Source organism: Mirounga angustirostris, unplaced genomic scaffold (assembly GCF_029215605.1).
Source record: "Mirounga angustirostris isolate CCGP_5_RB_7025 unplaced genomic scaffold, mMirAng1.0.hap1 SCAF_5, whole genome shotgun sequence".
Classification (NCBI taxonomy): Eukaryota; Metazoa; Chordata; class Mammalia; order Carnivora; family Phocidae; genus Mirounga; species Mirounga angustirostris.
In genome coordinates this window covers 22,387,410-22,405,691 of record NW_026991713.1, presented here as the reverse complement: position 1 = coordinate 22,405,691, position 18,282 = coordinate 22,387,410, and the positions used below count along the sequence as shown (strand labels likewise).

The 18,282-nt window shown below is 45.4% G+C and overlaps 1 protein-coding gene across 4 annotated transcripts in view; it reads right to left on the bottom strand.

Moving 5' to 3' along the window:
- ANKS1B (ankyrin repeat and sterile alpha motif domain containing 1B) overlaps nt 1–18,282 on the bottom strand; it is a 1,110,621-nt gene that overhangs the window by 21,716 nt on the left and 1,070,623 nt on the right. For all 4 annotated transcript variants that reach the window (XM_064590752.1, XM_064590748.1, XM_064590749.1 and 1 more), the window contains 2 exons: nt 13,372–13,458; nt 5,249–5,386 (listed from right to left, as the gene is read on the bottom strand). In XM_064590752.1, coding sequence (XP_064446822.1) covers nt 5,249–5,386; nt 13,372–13,458 — 225 coding nt within the window. The remainder of the gene's footprint in view (nt 1–5,248; nt 5,387–13,371; nt 13,459–18,282) is intronic.

The window sequence follows — 18,282 nt, the reverse complement described above, 5'->3', positions numbered from 1 at the left end:
ACACCTCTAAACATGGCATGTGATTTTTAGTCATTCGGAAAGAGGCTATATTATATGAACACATGTATAAATGCTGCCAGGCAATCTGTGAAAAAAAAAAAAAAATAGGCCAGAATGCCCTTTTGTTTTAATTTCACAAAAACTGGGATTGAGTTAAGGCACTAATAACATCCTTCCTTCCCTCACCCACAAAAAATAGGGATGAGAGAAAAAAAAAAAGGAGTAATATTCCTTGAATATCCACCCACCTTTGACTTTGTGACTCGGTTAATTCTCAATGATTTATGCCAGTGGAGTTGAAAGATACAGATAAATGCACCCTGACAGTGTTAATTTATTCCTGTTTTCGGTGAGGGAACAGGTGGTGATGTGTAAGAACCGCTGGGCTGCCAATGTTGCTTTTTTTTTATTCAATTAGAGCCCCTCACTGCTCTTGGGAGCAGGATCCTTCCTGACACTGGCTTGCTGAGGCATTTCAGGGGCCAGGGAACAGCTTGGGTTTTGCTGCCGGGTGTTATTACACATGGCAGACAGGCCAGGGGAAGTGACACAGGTCCGTCCTCCGGGCTCTATGCACTTTAACATTTTCTTCCATGGTCATGCCCTTCCACAGTCTCGGAATCAAAGAGATCAAGGGCCACTTTCAGGTGGAGGAAATGAGAAAGAGAACGAAAGCTACCACCCAGCTGCTGTACAGTATTACGCTAGGCCGGCTAGCGTCAACAACAATAGCAGCCGTTTTCTGCACTAAGTTCCCACTTTGTCGGACAACCTTGGCAGCATCGGTCATAAATACTTCTCGTCAGGGACTTCGAGCTACCCTGCATATATATTCTCAGTTTGCACATGGGCATGACGGGTGAAGGGGGTCAAAAGGCACAAACTTGCAGTTACAAGTTCTAGGGATGTCATGCATGGCACGGTGCCTACAGTTCATAATACCATACTGTGTATTTGAAAGTTGCTGAGAGAGTAGATCTTAAAGTTCCCATCACGAGGGAAAAAACTGTTTAACTGTGAGGCTGATGGATATTAACTAAAGCTATTGTAGTGACCACGTCACAATATATACATAAATCATTATGTCGTGTACCTAAAACGAATACAATGTCATCTGCTAATTATATCTCACTAAAACTGGAAAGAAAAAAAAAAGGAGGGGGGCTCAGGAATTTTAAATTCATTAAACAGATGAGAAAACTGAGAAAGAAACTCGTAGCAGAGGCAAAGTCAGAAGATGGCGTAGGTCTCAGTGGTCAGGACAGTGTGGTTGACTCCACTGTTCTTTTCCGTCTCTGCTTTGGCTTGCTGGTACGTCCTGATGGCAGAGTACTATCAGATGCTGTCACACAGTCCGCCAAACATGTCTGCCTGCATTTCGTCATTTCTGCTTCTCCAGTTTAGTTCCTTTCATGGCCCACATTCAGCCAAGAAAGCACAGGAAAGACGGAGCTTTGTCTCCCACATCCACCACCCACCAGCAGCATGACTTCAACATTCCCTGCATATTCCTGAGCCCGTCTGAGCCATACCACGTGCTGCACACTGAAGATGACAGAATTTGGGAGTTGCACGTAAGAGAAAACTGAGCATGGTTAAAAATATCGAAGACTGCAAACATATTCTTTAAAGAGAAATGAGAATTAGCAAAGGTCTAGCAACAGTCATGGCTTTTAATGCTATTTAAAAAAAAATTCATACTTTAAAACTACTGAATGAGGTCCTTTCTAGATTTTTGCAATAAATCTGATAGTCCCACAGACCATGCATTAAAATCTTTCTGACCTATTTCATTCTATTAGAAATCTAGATTGAGTGAACAGTATATAGAAGATGACAGTTTCCAAGTTACCTTGGTTATATCTGTTTCTTACTCATAGTGTCCTTCTAAGGATGATCACTGCAGCTTTGAAATCTGGTGGCCACCAAAACACTCATCCCCCCTTCCCCCCGCCTTGGCAATTCTAGCTGCATGATAGCCCTTCGGCCACCTGAGATCATGACACATCCTTCTTTTCTACCCAGTCCTGCTGTTCCCTCTTCCCTAAGTTTTCACTGCCTGGAAGGTGGGGTTTGGGAAGCCTTCTGTTCTGCAGTGGATGAGATGTGTTCTTGCTGTCATGACAGCAAGAGTCTAGAATGCAAGGAGGTCAGGTGCTTGCCAGTAGGTACATACTAGCTTTTTTCATGGGAACCTGCCCCCTAATTCTGCTTTTGCTCTAGTCTTCTTATTTTCATCTACCTGTCATCTAAAACTGAAACTATCACAAGCTGAATTTAGCATAGATCCTAAGTAATGGAAACAGGCTTAGAGATCCTAAAGTATAACATTTCCTAAAGTATGTTCTGTAGAATGCCACCCCTGCAAGGTGCTCTCCGAAAAGGGCTCAACAGCCAGATGAACTTGGGAGACATGGCGCACTCCACCCCCTCTCGGCATCTGAGCATATTAAAAGCTCAGCAATGTCCCTTAGTAACTGAACTGTGTTAAACTCACATGGTAGATTTGTGGGGGGACTTGGGCCTCCCTTCCCAGACCACAGGATTTCTATGGGAAAATACTCTGAATTTCAAACCTAACTCTCCATAACCTGGAAGCGTTCTAGACATCATTGACTTTTCTCAATGATAGTAGATATTCATAAAAACGTTTCTTTGAACTGTAAAAGCTTTACAGGGTCAAAGCAGCAATAACTTTGCAATAAAAAATGTATATGTATGCATACAGATCAGCTAAAAGACAAAGTGTATACTTAAGGCATTCTTATTTCTTCTTTCCTTTTTTTTTTTTTTTTTTACCATTTGGGCAGCCTAGGAGAATGACTCATATCACAAAAATTTTAAGGCTTCAAGACTGGACTGAATCTTGAACTGTCCTATATAAAGATACTAAATTCATGCTCAAAAAGGCTGTGTGTGTGTGTGTGTGTGTGTGTGTGTAAGCAAAGCTTGTTGCATCTCGAAATTGCTCAAAGGCCCAGGTCAAGGCTGGTGGCCTTTGTTACTATTTTTGAAGTTAGACACACCGTGTTCACCTAGAGAGGATTAAAATGGCGGATTTGTGGTATATGATGAAAATCCTCTGGAGCTTATACCAGGCCTGTGAAGGTCTACAGTAAATCAAACATCTGAGTGAAAAGATAAAAGATGAGGCAATTCTCTACACGCTTCCAAATGTATCAGGGACATCATGTTGATCCTAAAACTAAATAGTTGACTATTTCTACACCCCACATTTTGCCTCGGTATTCTGCCATCACACACACACTGCTCAAAACTCAAGGGGGCCGATGGCCCATAGGAATCATTTTCAGTTTGAATACAGGACAATGTTTGGGGTACGATCATAAAGGCCAGTTATATATTACTTTAAAAACCAGTTTAGAAAGAAAGGCTGCAGTAGTCACTGAAAGGCTGGACTTCATCCTGAAGGCGATCACAATATTAATGCTGACATTCAGTGCAAACACAGTACGGAGGCAATATACCATTCTAAGGCCTGCAGAGTCAATATTTTCTTTCTCTTGTTTCTATTTTATTTATTTATTGCTTCAATTTTTTTTTTCAGTTCTTTGCAAGATCAGTGGGAAAACTCGGGATCATAAACACACTTGTGGCAGATCTATTTTATGTCTTTTAGCAGGAAGGGGACCGGGCTGTCAATTGTGATGTTGGTAGGCAAGGGGTGGGAAAGGAGCTAACATGGAACACCTGTTATTGGTGAGGCAGTCTCCATATGTCCCTTCATGTCAATCCTGGTGAAAACCCGTGAGGCACACATCCCTGTACCTGGTTTATAGACAAAGGAAGTCAAGACTCGGAGAAGTCCTGCAACTTGTGTAAGACCTGGGCGCAGGAAGCAGAGCTGGGGTGCTAACTCTCATCTGCCTGTTCTCTCTATGACACTAAGCCAACTGCCTCAGTGCAAGGTGCTTCGTGCAAACCAAAATGCGCGTGGAGAGAATGGAATTTTGCCGTTTACAGAAACAACGGCATTTCACAAGAATGGTGAGTTATGTGTAAGGCACCAGAAACCTAACGCTGAAATGCCTTTAATCAGCACCATCAATCTCATGCAATCCCACACAACCAGGTATATGGAGCAGCCTTCGAGGGCTTTGCTTTGTAGTTCTTACTGTTACCACATACCACTTTTCTATTATTTTCCACATACCTCCCAAAATAGAAGGGATTTTTTTAAAGGCACATGAATGTTCTTTCCTGTTTTCATTCTCCAAAAACTGGAAGAGATGAGCCACCTGTAGCCTGATGCAAATGCTCTGGGCATGAGCCTAATGTACCGTAGAATGGTGTGTACTTTGGACTATGGGAGTCTTTGGTCCTTGGGTGTTAGCCAGAGCTGACCAAGACTACTCCAACAAGTTTCGCCCATGACACTGAACCGTGGGCTGCCCTTCCAAGAATACATTATAGTGCACTTACTGTGTAATCCTTTAAATATGTACATTTCAAACACCCTGGACAGAGCAGTACTGTCAAATTAAAGGGACATTTTAATAATTCTTCTGATTACACATTATTTCATGGTTGCAGCCATATCTGTTCTGCTTCAAATACAGAATGCCCAAGGTACTGTATTAGAGATATCCTCAAGAATTTGTACCACATTGAGGATATCTATGTATCTATCTTCAAGGAACACTTGTTCTCTAGAATTGCTTTCATTTCTCAAGTCTGTAATAAAGGGCTAATATTTAGACTAATGACAGGACCATAAGTGGTATAATACCATAAGTACGTCATTGTAAGACTAACTTCTGAATAAGCAAAGAGATCAAACCTTGGTGTTCCCAATTATTACCTGTAGGTGTCTAATTTGTTTGACTACTTTTCAATACAGAAGACCACAAATAACGTATGAGGCACTGAAATTATTTTTCTTCCCAACAAACCTAGACGACTATGCCCTACTATTTAGAAGTGGCCACCAGAGAAACCAACAGGCATTACCATACTTTGGTACCAAAGAAAGAAAGGGATTTGTCAAATCTGAAAAGTGAAGTTAGTAGTTGAGCAACAGCAGTTTGGATACCAAGCGGAAGCGGAGTTCTAAATTTAATGGATGAGTGACAGTATAGGCAAAGCTCAGAAAAACGGAGTCTGCAAAATATCCTACACATTAGGCATACCTTAACACTTGATAAACAAGCCAAGTATCTTAACTGCAAATTGAGTTTTCAACAAACTGCAGGTACGTTTGGGGAAATACTTTAAAGACAGTACTCACCACATCAAAGGCAGTAAACACGTGACAGTAGTGGTGATTGGACTTCAAATCTTTTGTGATATAAGCAAATGTTGAGAGGTCTTCTGGGTCCTGGGCAGCACAGGAGATATTACGAATTTCATGCTCAGCAATTATGTTCTGGAATAAATGAAGTAAGTGACAATTGTTTTCCTTTGCAAACCAGCATATTTTAGAATCAAGGCAAATGACTTGGGAATCAGCTGCCTTCCCCTCTTTCTAGAATGTTCTAGACCAGCAACATTCAGAGTGAACGATCTGTGGGCAAATGTGCACCAGGTCTGGAAGGAATTTTTCATTTAATTAAAAACAACCTAATGTTGTCATATCCTGCAGCAGTGGTTCTCACCAGGTGCTGTGAGCAGAAGGACTCCGGGTGGCAGACACGCTTTTTAAAAACATAGTAGTTACTAAGCATTTTATGGTTTTCATTCCCCATATACACCTATAGATAGGCAGTGCTGCCTCCCGCTAATTCTGTCTGGAAAGCATCACCTGCCACATTCTGCATGCTGGGAGAAACTGTCCCAAGAAGCTCTCTAAACCCTTCCCCATCTTGCTGCTCACTTCTGTGCTCCCCCCAACCCCCCATTGCCCTGGATCAAAGGCAAGTATAGAAGGAAGTGGGCAGGTTGACGCATCAAGGCGCTCTCTCTTTAAGACATTTTTTAAAGGATAGTTGACATTTAATGTTACATTAGTTTCAGGTGTACAATACAGTGGTTCAACTTCTCTGTATGTTCTGCTCTGCTCCCCACAAGCGTAGCTACCATCTGTCACCATACAACGCTATTACAGTGTCATTGACTACATTCCCTATGCTGCGCCTGTTATTCCCATGACCTACTCATTCCATAACTGGAAGCCTGTATCTCTCACTCCCCTTCGCCTGTTTTGTCCATCCTCCCATCCCCTTCCTCTGGTAACCCTCAGTTTGTTCTATTTGTAGGTCTGATTCTGCTTTTTGTTTATTCATTTATTTTTTAAGTTCCATATGAGTGAAATCCTATGGTATTTGTCCTTTTTGATCTTACTTCACTTAGCATAATACCCTTTAGGTCCATCTGTGTTGTTGCAAATGACAAGATCTCATCCTTTTTATGGCTGTGTAACAACATTCCATTGTAGGGGTGTGTGTGTGTGTGTGTGTGTGTGTGTGTACACAAGCATCTTCCTTATCTATTCATCTGTTGATTGATGCTTAGGCTGCTTCCATATCTTGGCTATTGTAAATAATGCTGCAGTAAACATAGGGGTACATGTATCCCTTTGAATTAGTGTTTTTGTTTTCTTTGGCTAAATACCCAGTAGTGGAATTAGTGGATCATATGGTAGTTCTATTTTTTAATTTTCTGAGGAACCTCCATACTGTTTTGCACCAGTTTGCCTCCTCACCAACAGTTCAAGGTGCTCTCTCTTAAAGACTCTGCGGAGGCTGAGGTGTAGAGGTGGTATGAGGAAGAAAACCACTCTGCATTATTCAGGTCTTGGATGCCTGGCTTGATGCAGGGCCCCGTGGATGGCAACACCTCACTAGCTACACCCACCATGTAGAATTATGAGTGGGTGCTGTGGTTATCATTATCATCTTACAGGTGGGGAAAATGGTACTCAGTGTAAGGGCTTTATGCAGGGCAGGTGGCAGAGCCAGGACTAAAATGTAAGGCTGTCAGACTCTGGAGCTCAGGCTCTTTCATACACTGCAGGGCCCCTCATCCCCACCTCCCTCTCGCTGGTTTAACATAATTTCATTTTTTTCTCTCTAGCATTTCTTCATGCCATCTCACTGCCAGCCCCCTCATCCCAATGTGCCTCTAAGAGTAACTGGTGGGAGGTAAGTGAAGAAAGGTTTAAGTACCATGATTCTGAAGCACAAAATAACCAAGGAGCATCGTGTTGGCTGCAAACCCTGCTAGAAATTTCTTTTGATACACAGATGTTTTTAAAAAGAAAAAAAAATTCACATAATTGTGCAATCGTTTTTTATCTTAGAGGATCCCATTTACGTTTTTTTGCAGTTGTCAGAGATCTAAAACCTTCAGTATGTTAGTTATGCTAATTACTTTTTAATTGCACAGTCTTAAATAACCTGTTGGCCATAAAATGTTCCATGTATGCCCATCAATGCCTAAAAATGCTTACAAAATGTCCTTCCCTGCCAGCACCCCAGCAAGTACTTCATGTCCCTTGCTCTACTGAGCTGTGTGGTTGGGAAGCAATTACAGAATTAACACATAAAAGAAAATTAAATTAAGACATTCTTCACTGTGGCCCTGTATTTTGACATGACATGCAGCACACTGTCAAAAATAACTCAATTTGAAACTGGAATCCCATAAACAAATAACATTCTATTGCAAGATGCAGTTTCAAAATAGAAGGTCATGATCTTCTTCTGGCATTCAGATAGCATTTCTTCAAGTAGAAAACTAAATTAGGAACGAGTGAGTCTTAAAATGAACTTAAGAATCTACGGTCTTCACAGGGATGATGTTAGCAGGTGCTGAGAGCCTCCGCCGTCATGTTAATTGGGAGCTGCCGTTACCTCTGGGAGTGTGGCTTTGGTGTCATGTACCCAAGATCCGCTGTTATCAGAAATAGAGCATTGGCTCCAATTTTTTTTTTTTTTTAACTAAATTGGCATTTTGTGTTCCTGAGATCTTTTACTAGCATACAGTAGATTGGAAGATCAACTTCTTGGGAAAGTATTGCAGTGGAAAATGCCCTGTGATTTTTATTGCACTGAATTCCCTGAGTCTTGCCAATTCACAAGATGCCACTTCTCAGCGATCTTCAGTGGCATGTGACAGCATCATGGTCCTGGGCAAAACTATAAAGTAGGCAAAGTATATCTTTGGAGATCTCTCTTTATTATGGACTGCATGTCTGTGTCCTCCCCAAATTCATATCTTGAAATCTTAGGAAGCCCGAAATCCTAAGCCCTGATGTGATAGTATTTGGAGGTGGGGCCTTTGGGAGGTGATCAGGTCCTGAGCGTGGGGCCCTCATGATGGAATTAGTGCTCTTACAAGAGAAGGGAGACCTAGGAAGCTCTCACAGCAGGAAGATGCCATCTATGAGCCCAGGAATGGGCTCTCATCAGACACTGAATCTGTTGGTGACTTGATCTTGGACTTCCCAGCCTCCAGAACTGTGAGAAATAAATGCTTATTATTTAAGCCACCCAGTCTGGTAATTTGTTATGAGTAGCCCAAAACGGACTAAGACATTCTTCCTGTCTTTCTTGCCCTTCCCCCAATTTTCTGGAACCTCCCACTTCTCTATTCTCCAGGAGCCCAGGGCTTCTTTTAGCTGCTTACCAAGGCCTGCCCTCCTCTGTGTTGCCCCACATTTCCAAATCAGCCTCCTCTCCCACTATTGAAACTTGTATTCCTCTGTCGCCTGGTCTAGAGGGAAGGCAGGCTACAAATATACTCTATATTAAGAATAAATGATGTTTAATCATCCTACCCGGCACTTTAAAAATATGCTGTTAAGTGAATTCATATTGATAGCTTATGTAGGGAGGTATTTTTGAACAGAGCTTCTTGATCTATCCGTGGGGCTGGAATGTGGTGAAGCCCCAAGGTCGCACTATTGAAACGCTGCCATCACTCCGCACTGTCTATGTTTACAGAACAGTGAGGCCAGCTCTCCATTCGGAAGGTGCACCCGAGACCAAGGACACTACGGCTGGAGACCGGATGGTTGGTTTCCTCCTTGGAGAAGATGTCAAGGAGGGACACATTCTTTCTACCCCTTGCCACACATCAGTTAGTGGCTCCTCCATAAATTAACAGTGGATGTCAACATAAGGTACTGGTGATGCATCTCCATTTAAAATGGACCCCCCTTCTGTTGCTCAGCCTCCACATCTAACCATGTTCTAAGGAGACTAGAGCTTTTTAAAGGCTCAAAAGGAAGAGTGAGGAGGGACTCACGCTGCCCCTTCTTTGGGATAGAAAGTTTGGCAGCTCGGTACTCTGCAATAGGGAGAGACTGTTTTTTCCTGTCTGTTGCCTTTCATCATGTTGAGAAACAGCTAAACAGGTGCCTGGCTGGTGGTGCAGAACAGAAGTGTTTGGTCCGGCCAGTTAATAGAAAGGTTCTCAGAAGGGTGTGTGATGAGAAGTGATGGGGCCTAGGAGTCAGCCTCTCCCCGTTTCCCTCACTCCTGGCTCCGACAGGCAGGGCCCTTCTCCTGAGTCTCCTCCTCAGGCCAGACCTTCTCCGGGAGAGTGCAGTGCCCCTTCAGAGAAAGTGTCCGAAACAGAGGCAACAGCCCCAGCTGAGGGCTGCCAGGAGGTGACCCGTAGAGAGGCTGATGCAGATGAGAACAGCATACATGCTTAATGGGCTCTTAATTTGACTCTGAGCTTTTTGGAAGGAGAAGTATGAGCTATTAAAAAAAAACAAAAAACAAAAAACACTTGTTTAAGCAAATGTTCTGAATTATTTTGTGCTTAAAAAAACAGCATAAGCCCTGTTTGAAGTTGGCATTCAAAAAGCAAACAAACAAAAACCAAACCCCAGCACTGCACTGTTCCTAATTTAGCTGGATGGGAAGACTGAGGAGGGGGTCAGGGCGGGAAGGTAAAACGCAACCTACTCTCAGCCAAGCACTGGATGTGGGGACTGTGTCACCTCTTGCAAGACCCCGCTGGTCTGAAAACAGGGCCGTAACCAAACTGTCAGAGACCTCTGGGCCGAATGCCTCACTAGAGTTCTCTCTGGGCTGTGGATCTACAGAAAGGTGATGTGCTTTATCGACAACATTTTAGGAGCAGGTCTATTCCAAGTTCCATTTTTAATTCAAGACTATTTTCGGCTCTCCCTTCTTAAAACAGGATTAGTGGTTCGATTTGTTTCCTAAGTTTGTGGGCGAGAGGTTCACAAGTTTCTATCCAGGCACCTAACCCTTCCCCATGGAGCAGCCGATGTCCCGTATTCACAGAGGGAAAGGAAAGCAGTGCTTTGCTGGAGGGCTCATCCTCCCCGGGCTAGTGGGGGCCAGAGAAATGCTAGAACAGCACCCTGCCTGCTAACCAGTGGCACTGGCCATGGAGGGACAGCAGATGAGTTAGGTTAGGGGCTGGGAAGGTCAGGTCAAGGTTCAGCCCGTCCCCGCGACCAGCTGGCTGCAGGACTGCAGGGCAGTCACTTAGCAGAGGCCCGAGGCCTTCTGTTTCTGCGCCCCCTCCACGCCCTGCGGGCCGAACAAACTCCTCCAGCTCTCCAGCTGGAGAGCGAGCGAGCCGCGCAGTGGCTGGGAGAGGGCTGCTGAGGAGGAAATCGCAGTGAAAGCATCAGATATGGATACGAAGGTGTGACTTTTGGCTGTGCCTCATCCCAGGCTTCGTGGCCTCTAGCACCTCACCTTGTGAGGTCTTCAAATAGGTGTCCGCCTCACAAGTCCTTCCCGCAGAAGTGGCCCACCAAGACAGCACCTCCCAGGGGAGAGGTCCGTGGGGCAAACCGAAAGCAGGGCTCTGGAGGTTACCTCTGAGCTCCTCTCCCGGGGGGGCGAGCACCAATCCGGGGTCGGCCTTTGCTACAAACCAGGCGGGCCTTGAAGGTGCACGGCGGACACTGCGGGGGCCTAGTTGTCTGAGCGCAGCTCCCCTCCCAACGGGGCCTGAGAATGGCCCTTCAACAGTGCCTCCTCGAGGCCTTTTGGAACCAGTCCTTCAGCCCTGGCTGGTGGTGGAGCTTCTCAGCCTTCTGCCGTCAAACCCCACCAGTGCGGCCCGACACTCTTTCTTCTACTGCTCTAATCCAGTCTCTGCCTTGGCTTCTCACACACCAACGGCCAGACTGTGGCCCTGAGTCACCCACGCCCTCCCTACGCACTGTTTGATCGGGCTCGATCGGCCACATTGCAGGACACGGGGATGGGGACACTGTACACTTGTTGGTGTGGAAGTCAATGTCCCCAGATTCCCGAAAAAGCCGCCAGGCACATGTTGCCAGAGGGAGGGTGGCACTTTGCCTTTGCTCTAGGTTCTGAAAATTCGCTGAGGACCACACTCCAAGAACTTGAGAGATATGCTGTCCTTCTTTAGTGTTTTTATTCACACAGGATTACCTTTGTGTATTTTTCAGTGCTCATACTTCCATAGAACAGTCATGGGTGAGTAGGCATTCATGGATAACTCATCTAATTATTGGCGACTGAAGCAGAAGTGTCTCCTCAAGGTATGGGAGGATCAGGTTCTACAGCCCTTGATGTGTCTGTAAGCCAAATGCAAAGGACGGACAGAGCTCTCTCATTCCTCCGATCGTGGAGAGTGGATTTGAGAGGATGCTAATAATACAGATGCATCCAGTCACACCACCAGCTTCGCAGAATGACAGCCTTACGACTCTGGGAACTTTTCAGGGCAAATACCACTTGTTTAGAAATTGTCAGAATCCAAGACTGCTGAGGTTGTTAATCTAAGGGAGTGTCAAACTCTTCTGCTAGAAATATATTGCTATTCATGGTTTTCAAATGCAAATGGATACAGAGTTGCTCCGGGTTAGGGAAAACACCCAAATGCCAAAGCCTTTCTTGAACCTTAGAAAACAGTGACAGCCACGGTGCTGTCGATGAGAGTTCCATTAGGTTCTGAAACTTTAAAAACCAACTGACTATAATTTAAGGATAAAGAAAAGTTTGTGCACCAGTAACTAAAAGTTGCTTCCAACTATAAAAAAGCAAATCAATCGGGATTTTTCTGATGAGAATCTCCACAGTTGTAATTCCACAACAGTAAAGGTCAATACCATATTGCTGGCTTGAAACAATCTTTTCACATAAGGCATCTGACTCTGTGCTTTGGAGATCATCAGGCTGCATAATCGTGCAGGGTTATAAGCTTTCTGCTCGGGTTTCAGAACTATTTCTAAAACTGGGAGGTTGTTCTCCTAAGTAGATCCGGGGAGCCTGGGCTTGTCTGACTGCTCTTACAGCAATCTTCTTTGTTCTACTAGACAAATCAGGAAACCTCCAAATTGGTTGATTCAGATGCTCAGGGTTATTATAGCCTCCCAAGAGTCACTGCTCATGGGACTCCCCCCTGGTCTCTAAATCTGGTTGCCCCGGCCCTAAGTTACTACTAAACAGTTCACCTGTTTCATGACTTTGATGCCCTTTTTCCAAAATGGAGTACAAGTAGGGGAACCGGGTAGGGGGTCCAGAAAATAAATGGTATTCACCAATGGGGATCTTTCTACAGTTTATCAGTTGGGAGGATATAGGAATAAAACACATGGACATCTGGGGGTTCTGTGAGGAGGAGCCGGTCAGGTTTGGTTGTTTATGGAGAGTGACTAGTGGTCACACCCAAGTGTTCTAGTCTCGCCCTGGCGCTCGATCATCTTCATCAGGAAAGGAACTCTAGAACACTTAAGTAAAATGCAACCCAGTAATTCCCACTTGACCTCCAAGCTCACGAACTGTTTCCACTGTGAATACAAAGTCACAGCAGAGTCATAACGTGGCTTGAGCCTCTTTTCTGATTGTGCCTCTTAAGAAAACAATACAGTTGAAATCTTCTCCTCCATCTCAACAGCTGAGAATAAACGCAATTATAAAATATGAAAGTCAGAGAATGTGTTCCTTGCGTTGGGTGTTCACTACATGTATCCAAAGAAAGGACGTATATATCTCTAGAGAAATGGGAAGACAAATGTCCTAGTCCTTTGGCCAGTAACATTTTCCTCTGATGGAGGAACAATGACATTGCTGCATTTTCTCTACATATATGACTTTTTTTTTTTCCTGTTGTAATGTTCTCCAGATCCAAAGGGAAATGCCAGGTACTAAGTGGCCACAGTCTATTAGAGAAAGCACCACAGAAAAAGCAAAACATGTGTAGGAATCCTAGATGAAACCCCCAGATGCGATGTGCCCTTCTGTGTATGAGTGAGAGAGAGAAAGCGAGAGAGAGAGAGAGAGAGAGAGTGTTTGTGACACGCACCTACAGTTGTGTTCAGGGAGCAGAAAGGTGGGGGCAGGACGTGAATAAAAGGGGAGATGCTGGGCATGATGGGAGCAAAGGATTTTAGATCATATGCCCAGGAGTGTATCTGGCGTCTAAACCAAAGAGAAGTGCAGTACTCACCTTATTTGTTGCATCAATAAATTTGACTCCTTTATAAGAGACCGAAAGAATAATAGTGGGGACCTTCTTCATTTGCTCTGTAGACTTCTGAAATTAAAATCAGAAAGCTGTGAGAGCAGTTTGTGTCGCATGGCAACAGAAGCACATAATTTCTCCTCTTGAAAGATAAAAATGAGCCCAACTTAAAAACCACACACACACACACACACCCCAAACACACTAATTTAAATGTAGGTCTCTCTTCTCTTGGGCTCGGCTACGGTTTGGGCTTCTAAAGTGTCTGTCTTGCACTTGAGAATCTAAAAAGAGCTTGTTCTGCCGCTTCCTGTGGGTGAAGGAATACTCCTTTTCGCTGACACCAAAGGGAGACATGAACAGCTCTGTCTCCTACTGCGATTGCAAGCAACCGTTCTTTGACTGGAGTTAAACCATGTCAGAGTTAACGCCAAGGGTGAGTTTGGCATTAACAAAACACACGCCACCACTCCCCCTTTCTCCCAGTCACTCTTTCTTCAAGGCACGATGTAGGTCTGAATCATGTAGTTAAAATAGGGACTTAAACACATCATTGTGAATTTTTCTTGAGCCTGGCCAAATCCCTACGGGCTGACGTATTTGCAGCACCACCGCTGGTGACTACGCAGGACAGAATACCACCCTGCCACAATGAAGCCCTCCAGAACAGCCCGGGTGTTGAGCCAGAGCAAAACCGGACAGTCCAGGTGACCTACTTAACCATTTAGAGCCGCCAGATTTCCTTAGGCTAAGCTCTTATGTATGTATGATACGTGTTCCCTCCGGCTTCATGTGCTGCGAGTCTGCAGCCTCGGGAGTTTTATGCATCTGCAGAAAGTTTGTCCACAGTTGAGGACGTGCCTTTTCTGTTCAGTTTGATCATTCATCACGGGTCACCCTAGTCTGTGTACTTCATTTCCCACCACGGTTCCTCCTAATAATCACATTAAGCATCGAGAAGAACCTACCTGACAGTTAGCCTGATGGATTTTCCAGAGAAGACAGGTGGGAACAAAAGGGGAGAGAAAACACATAAAAAGGTGAGGAAACCATTTCAATAATTCACCAAGAGCACAGAGTCCTGAGGCGGTACATGGAGAACGGGCTTTACAGGTAAACGCGGATGCAGCGCAACTGCTCTTGTAGGCACAGCTGTGGGCTTTTCAGACCCTGTCTCTCCCTTCCTGTCCCCTCATCACTGTTCGCCGCGCCACACTGCCTCATGCCTGACACACCAGAACCTTCCACTGCGGGTGTCCCAAAACCACCTGTCTTATGGCTAGTAAGGGAATTGGGGGGAAATATTACCCAATTTTCCATTTTTAAATTCCGAAATGTGACCTGAATTAAAGAAGGCTTTTAGTTGGATAGGGTGAATGAAACTCACTGAACTTAAAAATAATAATTATGTTACATCTTTCACTTGAGCCATGGATAAGGTGTTTCATGTTCTCCTGATTGTTTTGACACATCTTTTGGATAGCTACTACACCTATTTCAAAGGTAGAGAGGATGGATCAGTAAGAGTGTTATTATTTAGTATTTATTAAATGTTTCATACAGTATAGAAAATAGCTGCTCTCCTGAAGTGCTTTTTAACTAGTTTTAAATTACCCGGACTTGCTAGTTTTCTTTCGTGATTGACAGAGATTTATTTATTTATTTTAAAGATTTTTATTTATTTTTGTGAGAGAGAGAGAGAGAGAGAGAGAGAGAGCATGAGTGCAGGGGGAGGGGCAGAGAGAGAAGCAGGCTTCCCACTGAGCAGGGAGCCCGATGCGGGACTCGATCCCAGGACCCTGGGATCATGACCTGAGCCAAAGGCAGACACTTAACCGACTGAGACACCCAGGTGCCCTGCCAAAGAAATTTAGATACTTTTATCTTTTTAATGCATTATCCAAGCAACCCTTAAAAATGTACAAAACAGGGGCGCCTGGGTGGCTCAGTCGGTTAAGCGTCTGCCTTCTGCTCCAGTCATGATCCCAGGGTCCCGGAATCGAGCCCTGAGTTGGGCTCCCTACTCAGCAGGGAGTCTGCTTCTCCCTCTCCCTCTGCCACTCCGCTTGCTCCATCTTTCTCTCTCAAATAAATATCTTTTTTAAAAAAAGTGTGCAAGATGAATCAAAGGTAAAGCTAGAAAAAACAACACTCAGTATATGGACTTTAAGGCAAAATCCTGGACTGAGCTCCGTACAGAGAGCGGGCCACGGCCGGCATGGGCAGTGGCCTGGTGAACTGAATGTGTGTGAGGAATTCTTTGTAAAGAGTAACAATGGATTTCAACAAATTACCTCGCTCATTTCCTGGCACGAATACATTCTATCAGAAGGATCTATCCATCCCATGAAACAATATATAGCTAACATAAGATTAAAATATCAACATTTCATTTAGTATTAAGAAAAATCCAAAAAAAGAGATAGTAAAACCCTTTGTTATCCATTCAGCAATTGAGTGGTGATAGCAGGCAGCCCACTGTATTGGGAAAACTCTGAGTCTACTTCAGGGCATGTCAAACAGACCTCAGGTTGTGTGCAAACTACAGTCTATGGAAAGCGGCTGTCCCAAGGGCTGTGTTGAGAAGACTCTGAGCCTCGTACCTGGGCTCAGTGGGAAAGAGGGTTGGGAACGATGTGTGTGTGGGGCAGGGAGAGGAAGGGACAGCACAGGAGCTACACACCACAAAGAGAAGCTACGACACGCTGATAAATGCACCAGTGATAGGAACAGAAGGCCTCCAGAGTACTGAGCAGAGAGAGCCTCACTCCGCAGGAGAGAGTGGGGCAAGCCTTCATTACTCACTCACCAAGCACTGTCTGCCTGCTGGGGCTGACTGAGCTGGCTCTTGAAGGAAGAACAGGGATTTTCCAGGTGCCAAAAGAGGACAGAAGAGGCTGTGTTAGCAGAAGAATCAACATATACACGAAATGAGAAATAATATGGTGGGTTTGGGTAATTGGTGGAAGATGAGGCTGGTACAGTAGGTTTGGAAGATTGTGACTTACTCTGCCAAGCTAGAATCCCCTGGAGGTTTTTAAGTAGAGCATGGGTGGCAGAAAGACAATGCTGGTGACTGGAAGCACTGGGACAGCTGAGGCTGAAGGGAGACCCTAAGCCCCAGGGCTGCGGCAGAGGCACAATCAGGGGAGAGGGAGCCGTAACTCGACGAGGGAGACTCAAGTGGCTCTGCTAACCCATGTGCCACGGAAGATGAGTGAGCGAGAGGACTCACGGCTGAAGAGGCCATTCCGGAGATGAGCGGACACTACAGGGGAACAGGCTTCGGCATGAAATCCTCCCGCGCATGCTCAGCTCGACAATCAGGTGGCGATGTCCAGCGGGAAATGCGAAATAAGAATCTGATCTGGGAATCCATCCGTATCGAGGGGGGTGCCTGAGGAGATGGGAGCAGATGAGGGGGCTCAAGGAGTGAACAAGAGGGCGAGGAAGCCCCTGTCTCAGTCACTGCGGCTGAAACAGAGCTGGAGGAAGGCTGAGCGCCATGTCGCCGAGGTCAAGCAGCAGATTCCTTAGAAGGTGGGGGTGGCGCCCGGGGCCCCGAGGACCGAAAAGGGGCCGAAAAATCAAAGCCCAGCACCGTCGCTGGCACACGTAGCGGCTGCTATTTTTTTTTTTTAAAGATTTTATTTATTTATCTGAGACAGAGAATGAGAGAGAGCGAGCACATGAGAGGGGGGAGGGTCAGAGGGAGAAGCAGGCTCCCCGCCGAGCAGGGAGCCCGATGCGGGACTCGATCCCGGGACTCCGGGATCATGACCTGAGCCGAAGGCAGTCGCTTAACCGACTGAGCCACCCAGGCGCCCGCGGCTGCTATTTCTATTGGGTCTTCCGGGTGACATCGCTGGCTTTAGCAACTAGAGAAATGTGTTGCTGATGTTATTAAGAGCAGCTTGAGGAGAATGGTGGCCGCAGAGCAAAGACCAGTGATCTGTGCACTGAATGTGAGCGAGAGGGAGCGGAGAGGAACAGACAGGCCGGGACACCGGCTCTTAGGCTGAAATGAAGGCATCAGTGGTGGTTTGGGTCCGGATACGAAGATTCTACATCGTACGCTCAGCCAAGCTGAACAAAGAAGGAAGCATAAAAGCCTGGTCATTTCTTTTTCTTTCGTGGGATCCCTGCTTTCCTGACTGGAGGCCATCCTGGCGTGGCCCCTGCAGCTGGCTGTGCGCGGTCTGTGCCACCTGCGGAGGGCGGCGCTGGGGGGGCCACCAGGCCCCCGCGGGAGTCCACACCTACTTCTCTCCTGCTCAGCGCCTTGACAAGAAGCTGCGGGACCCTGGCTGACAGCAGAGGCGCTCTGGCGGGCCTTCAATGTCATGCTCCTCCTTTAAGGCATCTATAATTCTATGAGAGATAAAAATCCAGCCTCTTTCAGGGGATTTTCTGTTGGGTGTACTCTGACCGAGCCTTCAAAGAGGTCTTTTCATAGGTTATTTTAACGAAAGATGAAAACACATACAAAGAAAGCAAATATCCTGAGTCTTCAGGGAGAATAATCAAGGAGGCAAGAAATCCAATAAGGGCCTACTTCATTTTATGAAGGCTCTATAGATAACGAAGAAAAGTGAGCAGGGCCTCAGTCCAATCACGGACCGCCCGCGTCCCACTGTCTCCATTTGCTCTTACGAGTTGCAATGCAATGCCGGTTTTCTCCTCCTTCCCAGGGACGGAGGCACCCTAGGCTGGACCACTGCTCAAGTTACAAAGTGCTTGCCCCCGGGGCCACGGCAGTCTCTGTGATCTATCTGGATAGTTAATGCTCCCATATATGTACATATGTTAAAGCAGTCAAGCCTTATTTATTTGTATAAACAGAATTCTCTTCTTCAGTAAAATGCTCAGGGCAAACCTTATGTGATGGTTCTCTTT